Source organism: Orycteropus afer, unplaced genomic scaffold, assembly GCF_000298275.1.
Source record: "Orycteropus afer afer isolate SDZICR_OR568_19922 unplaced genomic scaffold, OryAfe1.0 scaffold00782, whole genome shotgun sequence".
Lineage (NCBI taxonomy): Eukaryota > Metazoa > Chordata > Mammalia > Tubulidentata > Orycteropodidae > Orycteropus > Orycteropus afer.
The window spans coordinates 445,121-453,876 of NW_006922369.1; the positions used below are offsets into that span (position 1 = coordinate 445,121).

The 8,756-nt window shown below is 35.1% G+C and overlaps 1 protein-coding gene across 1 annotated transcript; it reads left to right on the plus strand.

The window, feature by feature from the left end:
- The first annotated feature begins 7,485 nt into the window (after positions 1-7,485).
- Positions 7,486-8,412, plus strand: LOC103211738 (olfactory receptor 6F1-like). The gene has a single exon (XM_007957714.1). It carries the CDS (start codon positions 7,486-7,488, stop codon positions 8,410-8,412), a length of 927 nt encoding a protein of 308 aa, XP_007955905.1.
- Positions 8,413-8,756: the final 344 nt, after the last annotated feature.

The window sequence follows — 8,756 nt, forward strand, 5'->3', positions numbered from 1 at the left end:
ACCTTCAGGTCTGGAATTGAACCCACACCTGTGGTTTCCAGCCAAACAAGACAGGCATATGTGTTGAACATTTACCTCAAGTAGATATTCTCCTTGAAGAGAACAATCATGGGAAAAAGAAGGGCTGTTTATGCACAGGTAGCCAGCTCAGGGGGCAGGAGTGTATGGAGGGATGGACACTGGGAAGAGGTAACTATGGGGAGGACATAGGAGGGAACTGTTGCATTGTGGTAAACTGTGGTCAATGACATGAGACAAAGTTTATGTGAACTGCTGTATGGAAAGTGAATTTGCTCTGTAAATATTCACCCAAATCACAATTAAAAAAAAAAAAAAAAATTATCAACCAAAAATATGTCCTGGCCTACATTGTTTCACTGGGTAATTCTACTAATCATAGATTCCAACAACATATCAAAAATATGTTACATCATGACTGAGTGAGATTAATACCAGGTATGCAAGAATGGTTGAACATTAGAGAAACAATCAACCCAATCCATCATATAAGTAAAATAAAGGAAAGGAATCAAATGATCATATCAATAGATGCAGAAAGTTATTTGATAAAACCCAACACTGATTCCTGACCAAAAAAACTCTCAGAAAAATAGGAATAAAAGAGAAATTCCTCAACATAATAAAAATAATATATATAAAACCAAAAGCGAACATTATTCTCAATGGATAGAGATGTTAACAATTCCCCTTGTGAAAAGAAATGAGAAAATGATGCCTTTTACCTCCACTTCTATTCAATATTATGTTGGAAGTCCTAGCTAGGACAATAAGGCAAGAAAGGGAAATCAATGACACCCAAAATTACAAAACCAAAAACCCAAGCTGAATGTTATCAAGTCAATTCTGACTCAGCAACCACCATTTGGTTTCTAAGACTGTTAATCTTTATGGAAGTAGATTGTCCCATCTTCCTTCAGAGTGGCTGATGGGTTTGAACTGCCAACCTCCTTGTTATCTGTCAAATGCCCTAGGCACCAGAGTAACAGAGCTCCTTCCAAATTGGTAAGAAAGACATAAACTATCCTTACTTGCAGATCATATGATTCTCTACATAAAAAGGAACTTATTGAAAGATTTAGCACAGGGGCAGGATACAAAATCAACATACATAGATCAGTTGGATCTTTCACACCAGCAAAGAGCCCTCTGAAAAGGAAATAAGGAAATTAATAATAGCTACCTAATGATAAGATATTTGGGAATAAATCTTACCAGTAACACACAAGATTTATACATAGAAAACTACAAAATATGGTTTCAAGAATTTATAAGAGAGCTACATTAATGGAAGAACATACCATGCTCATGGATAGCAAAATTGAACATTGTCAAAATGTCAATACTACTCAAAGCAATCTATAAATTCAATGTAATCCCAATCCAGATTCTATCATCATTCTTCAAAGACATTGAAAAAACAATTAATAATTTCATATAGAAAGGAAAGAGACCTTGGATAAGCAGAGCACTATTGAAGAAGAAGAAGAACAAAGTAGGTGGTCTCACACTCTCATATTTCAAAACCTACTATATAACCATAGTTGACAAAACAGACTCGTATTGTTATAAGGACAGACACATAGATCAGTGGAACAGAATTGAGAACCCAGAAATAGATCCATCTGCCTAGGGTCAGCTGATATTTGACAAAAACCTGAAAGCCATTAAATATAGAAGAGATTGTTTCTTTCACAAAAGTTACTGGCAAAACTGGATAGCAATTTCCAGAAAATGAAACAATACCATACCATGCACAAAAACAAACTCCACATGGATCAAAGACTTATATGTGAAACCTAGAACTGTAAAGTTCATTAATGAAAAAAATAGGGGTAAATTTAGGGGTCTTAATTTATGGCATAAAGACTATCAAACGTAACCCAAGATGGACAAACTGTAGAAGATAAGCTAGATGAATGAGACCTTCTGAAAATTAAATTCTTATGTGTATCAAAAGACTTCTCCAAAACTGTAAGAAGAGAACCTACAGAATAGGAAAAAATATTTCAGAATGATATATTGGCAAAGGACTTATCTCTAATATTTATAGAAAAGTCCAACATCCCAACAACAAAAAGACAAACAGTCCAATTACAAAATGGGCAGAAGGTATAAACAGACAATTTACCAAAGAAGATATTCAGGCAGCCAACAAACACATGAAGAAATTATCATGCTCATTCCTCTTAGAGATGTGCAAGTCAAAACAACGAGATAGCATCTTAGTCCACCATTATTAGTAAAGTTCAACAAGACAGCATATAACAAATACTGGCAAAGATATGGAGAGTTTGATACTCTCATACACTGTTGGTGGGACTTTAAAATGATATCACCACTGGGGAAATTGGTATGGTGATTCTTTAAAAAGTTGGAGAAAGAAATATTTGACCCAGCAATCCCATTACTAGTTATATATCCCAAAGAAGTGAGATGCAGCACAGGAATAGACACATGCACACTGATATTTATCACAGCACTATTCACAATAGTAGACATGGAAACAACCTAAGTTCCATCAGACAAGGAATGGATATACAAACTGTGGTACATACAAACAATAGAATATTATGCAACCCTAAAGAATAATTTAGAATCTGCAAAACAATGATAAGGTGGATGAACTTGGAGGACATTATGCAAAGCAAAATAAGTCAGTCACAGAAGGACAAATATTGTATTAGTCTGTTATTGTAAAAAGTCAAGGAAAGTCAAGGAAAGTTTTATACATGGAAGGAAACTTCCTTTGTTGGTTACCAGGTATGGGAGGGGAAAGGGAGGAAAATTTCCAAATAGGTTGAAATAAGTTTTTTTTTTTTTTTGGTGGGGGAGATGACATTGAGTTTATGCTAATAGATGGTGGGATAGTTTGGAAAAGGATAGCCTTTCCACACAACATGAAATATGTAATCAATGTCACAGAGTTATAAATGTGGAAGTTGTTTTGCTGGCAATGTCTTGTTCTGTATGTTTTCACCACAATAAAATTAAAAATAAAAAGGACACAGAGAAACTATGACCACAAGGAGGAAGTGGGAAGAGAGCTCTTACACTGTGGAGAATGTAACCAGTTTCAGAAAAGAAAATATGTATGAACTGTTGAATGTAAAATCAATCTGCTTTGTAAAATTTCACCCAAGTACAATAAAATGTTAAAAAAAAACTACAATTATTTTATAAGAAAATGTTAAAATTTTAATATTTATCATCATATCATATGAATCAGCATTCTAGCAATTGTTGCACTATTATTTTTTACATGAATTGCTAATATGAAACCACTGAGATGAATATTGAAATTGTGTAGAACAAGGATCATGAAAAGTATGATATTATCTAGGATTCAATAAATATTAATGGTGAAAAAAAATCTATCAATAAGGTCCTGCCTATTTATACTAGCCCTATGTACCCAAGAGAGTGAGAGATGTGATATTTCACTTTCTCCCATAAGAATTACCCACTCATAAGCTATTATTTAGTAGCTCATGGTTGTCAGTAGGGAGCTCATTATGAGAAAGTGTGAAGAGAAGAAAATGTAAGATGCCTGGAGAAAATTTGAAATAGAACCAGAACTGGACAGTGTTAGAGTGATAAGACAGATGGAACAAGGTTCAAAGACCATGGAAGATTGAGCTAATTGAAGGGTAATGGGAGTTAATAATAAAATTATAAGATAAGCAAAAAGAAAAGGAGAGAGAGAGCATGATGGAAACAAAAATAACTGTGTTAAAAGAAGAAAGTTATGGTAAAAGAAAAGGTGAAATCAAAGAGTCAATGGAACTTGCATTTAAAGTAGAAAGATTTTCAGCAGGGTGAGTGAATGGGAGTTATTACGTATTTAATATATTCTATCCAATGACTGATCAATGGGTACATATGGAATCACAAGTTTGTGTTATGTGATAGATCCATCATAACAGACAATCAATGCTATAACTTAGAAACAATCTGCAATGCAGTTATGTTTTGGTAAAATATCACATATTCATACAAAAATACACCTTTTTATATAACCAAAATTTACACTTCTCAAATGTAAGAAATTAAAATTAGTCATTGTTTTGTTCTGTAAATTGTTAAAAATTGAATGTGTTCCATATAAAGAAAATGAAGCTGTTAATTCATTTGAAAAATCTAAATCATTTATTTAAAAACAGTAAGACAAACTATATCTCTTTCTCATTTTCTTTAACTCTTGTTAAGTCAAATACATAGTCTCATATATGTTATCTTAGTATTAATACTAATAATACTCAGAGAACTATTAACATAGATGTTAAAATATGTGGTATGATTATTACATACTTCAAGCGTGTTTGAGCTCTTGTTATCTGAAAAATTCAGCAGTGTAATTGAAAGTAAAATTTGAAAATGCCAGTTCATAATATTGTATAAAGATTATATTTATTCTCTAAATTACCATCACCACAAATTGACTTTTAAAGTTTTAAAGTTGAAAATAATAAATCTAATTCTTTTACTCACATTACTTTTGAGTTTTAAAATACAACATATTCATATTAGCAGATTTTGGAAATAATTTGAACAGTGGCTCATATTTGAATATAAGTTATCATTTCCTTGAACCTGTTAATCAGATTCCACAGAGGTGAATAAAAATTTCTCTGAAAACAATCAACTTTTTTCTTAAAAGTGCTAAGGCTTGGGTTTGACACCTTTGACTAAATTCTTCAGCTTCTTTGAGTTTCAATTTTCCTATCTGTAATACCATTAAGATAAAAATAAAACGACATTAATAGATTAAAAAAAAAAAAAAACCTTATTAGAGAGTAGATGCAAATGGTTAGGATGTTGTTGTTGGTTGCCATTGAGTCTGCTCCGACTCGTAGTGACCCTATGTACACCAGTACGAAACAGTGCTGGGTCCTGAGCCAGCCGCACAGTCCTTGTTACACTTGAGCCCCATAGTTGTAGCCACTTTATCAATTCATTTCTTTGAGATAAATGAGCATTCACCGTATTTTGGCTATTTTTAACTGCTTTAAGTTGACATTTAAGTGGGTTCTCCTTGCCTATCAGTTACTGAAAGAATAATTTGTTGTTGTTGTTATGTGCCGTCGAGTCAGCCCTGACTCATAGCGACCCCTCCTTGGGTTTCCGAGGCAGTATCACTACAGAAGTAGGATTGCCCAAAGAATAATTGTACAGTGCTAAATGACATTAACAGCGAATACTGGTCCTTGCACTAGAAAACTTGCATAAAGTTGATTCTGACTCATAGCCACCTTCGAGGTATTATCCTCTTAATGACATTAATGACACAGACAACTGGGAAACAATAGCTCCAGGAAATTTGTGAAAGCCATTATTTAGCATTAATTGATATGGAACATCCTTTCTTTGCATTCCCTATTGTATTCTCCAGCTCCTCACAGTCTAAGGTAAGATAGTTGAATTTTTTTTTTTCTCTATTTGTCTAATTAACTATTAATCTATAAGTTCTTGCACTACCTAAGAGAGCCCTGGTGGCACAGTGGTTAAGCTTTTCTCTGCTAATGAAAAAGAGTACTTCAAGCTTACCAGCCAATCAATGGGAGAAAGATGGGTAAGTCTGCTTCCATAAATATCTACAGCCTTGGAAACTCTAGGGGACAGTTCTACTTTGTCCCATGGGGTCTATATGAGTCCAAATAGACTCAATAACAATAGGATAATCAAGCATATCTTAGAAAACAAATACAATTTCTCTAATCTTTTGATCCATTGTTTAAAAATTAAGAAAATGCTAATAATTATTGATTAGAATGTGATTCCTGAGCAGTGACATCTTCTGCAAACTTTTGTGAAATGGAGACTCACAGTCACCACTCCAAATGATTGAATTGGAATTTGAATTTTGGCAAAAATCCCAGGATATTGGCTTGCTGAGTAGTGTGTAAGAAGCTAGGCTTTGAATGAGATTGAAAAATTTTTCTTCATAAATTAAAAAAAAAAAAAAAAACACTGCTGTCAAGTTGGACCAGACTCATAGTGACCTCTTTTTGGGTTTTTGGGGTGATATCACTATGGAAGTAGATTGCCCAAACTTCCTTCTGAAGAGTGGCCGGTGGGTTTGAACCCCCAGCCATCAGGTTAGCAATCAAATGCCTTAGGCACTACCCTACCAGAGCTCCCTTCATATATTATGAAAAGCCAGTATTCAGACCCATTTATCTCATAGACATATTTTGTACTCTAAATTCCTCACTGATGTTGAATATATGTTGTAAAAATTGAGTTTGATGAAAGATAGGACATTTTTGAGTGTGAGTTTGATATATGGAGAAGAAAAGAGGAAATAAATGAATGCCGAGAGTAAAGCAAGCATCATGTGTCTTAGATGCAGAGAGAAGTTTGCCTTAACTTCTTTGCTCAATATAGAAATATTTCTTGGTGTGTATAATGTATTCATGCAAAGGAGAATTTTAAATACCTCATTAATATGTTTAAACATGAAACAATCAAGATCTACAGTTAAATTCTGAAAAGAGTAAAATCATTGTGAAACTTTTTCTTTTTTTAATGCTTATAGTTTATTTCTGAAGACTACTTTAATAAATACTGTGATGGAATGTATTTAACTAAATATTCATCATTCCAACATTTTTTTCGAGTACAGTTCTGTCACACCAGTTATTGGTCATGTTATGAAACTACCACAACTATCCATTTCTAAATGTTCCCTATCTTTAACAGAAGCTCAGTATCCCTTAAGCAATGCACCCCCACTAATACAGTTGCCTATTATATATTTCATATAATCAGGACCATACAATATTTGCTTTTTGTGTAACTCATTTCATTTAGTATAGTGTTTTCAAGGCTCCCCCATATCTTCCGAGGTATCATAACTTCATTTCTCTTTAAATATTCCGTTGAACACATTTTATTTATCTATTCATCTGCTGGTGGGCATTTGGGTTATTTTGAAGACAAAGGACAAAAATTAAAATAGGAATTAGGAAACTATTACCAACCATCAAATATGCAGGTAACTGGAATTTACATATGGGAGTGAGGCGTTTAGCAAAGAAAAAATTACATATTTTTATTCAAGGACCATGCAGAGTGAACTGAAAAAACAGTGAATCCAGATGAAAAGGGGTCAGTTTTGTGAGTTTAGAGGTAATATGTAGCTGAAGTTGACACATGCTAATACCTGCAAGAGCACATGGAGGCAAGAGGCTGGATTTGATTCTTAGATCTTAATTTTACAATCTTTGAAAAATTGATAAAATTATTTAAACAGGTGTTTCCTAAACTGATAATTAGTTATATTAACAAATGAGTCATTAACTGTGTTAACCATGTGTTGCTCCTGGTGTATGTTAGACTATGAAGGGCTACGTTCATTGGGCATTCTTTCATGCATGCATTTATTTTATTTTTCTAGGACTGTGTCATTTTTTTTCAAGTCTTTCAGTCTTGATTCTCTGTTTCCTGGTTCTTTTACATACCACAATGGGCACAGACAATAGAACTGTCTCCCAGGAATTTCTCCTGTTGGGCTTTCCAGGGTCCCAGGCCCTTCAGCTCTCTCTCTTCATGCTTTTTCTGGTAATGTACATTCTCACAGTAGGAGGCAACTTTACCATCTTGATGTTGGTGAGTACTTCCCACCAGCTCCACACTCCTATGTACTTCTTTCTGAGTAACCTCTCTTTCCTAGAGATTTGGTATACCACGGCTGCAGTCCCCAAGGCCCTGGCCATCCTCCTGGGGAGAAGCCAGACCATATCATTCACAGGCTGTCTTTTGCAGATGTACCTTGTTTTCTCCTTGGGCTGCACGGAATACTTCCTGCTGGCAGCCATGGCTTATGACCGTTATCTTGCCATCTGCTATCCTCTACACTATGGTACCATCATGAGCAGTCTGCTTTCAGTGCAGCTGGCCCTGGGCTCCTGGGTATGTGGCTTCCTGGCCTTTGCAGTGCCCACATCCCTCATCAGTCACCTCTCTTTCTGTGGTCCACATGCCATCAATCACTTCTTCTGTGACATTGCCCCCTGGATTGCCCTGGCCTGTACCAGCACCCAGGCTGTGGAGCTTGTGTCCTTTGTTATTGCTTTTGTGGTCATTCTAAGTTCCTGCCTCATCACCCTAGTCTCCTACATCTTCATCATTAATACCATTCTCAGCCTCCCCTCATCCAGTGGACGAAGCAAAGCTTTCTCCACATGTTCCTCTCATCTAACTGTGGTGCTCATCTGGTATGGATCCACCATCTTTCTTCATATCCGAACCTCAATCAAAGATGCCTTGGATCTGACCAAGAATGTCCACGTACTGAACACTGTGGTGACTCCAGTTCTAAACCCCTTCATCTACACACTCCGTAACAAAGAAGTAAGAGAAACACTGCTAATGAAATGGAAGAGAAAATAAATTGCCTCTCTCATAATATATTTTCTGTAAAACGTGTCCATGTACATACAAAGGTTCCAAATATGAGTAAGAGAAGACAAAGCAACTTTCCATGAAACCAAACCTGTTGTTATAGAGCTTATTATTACTTGTGTGAGATTCTGTATTCAGGCTAGAGGGAAAAGTACCTAAAAAACAGAATAAAACAAGCAAAAACTGACTAGGTTTTCTCTGTTATCACTGTTACATGCTGTTGAGTGGTTCACACTCATTGTGACTCTATGTACAACAGACAGAACACATAGTGTCTGGTCCTTCTCTATGGAGGATTTTAGTGTAAACAAATGGTGTTTTAAGCAAAATTT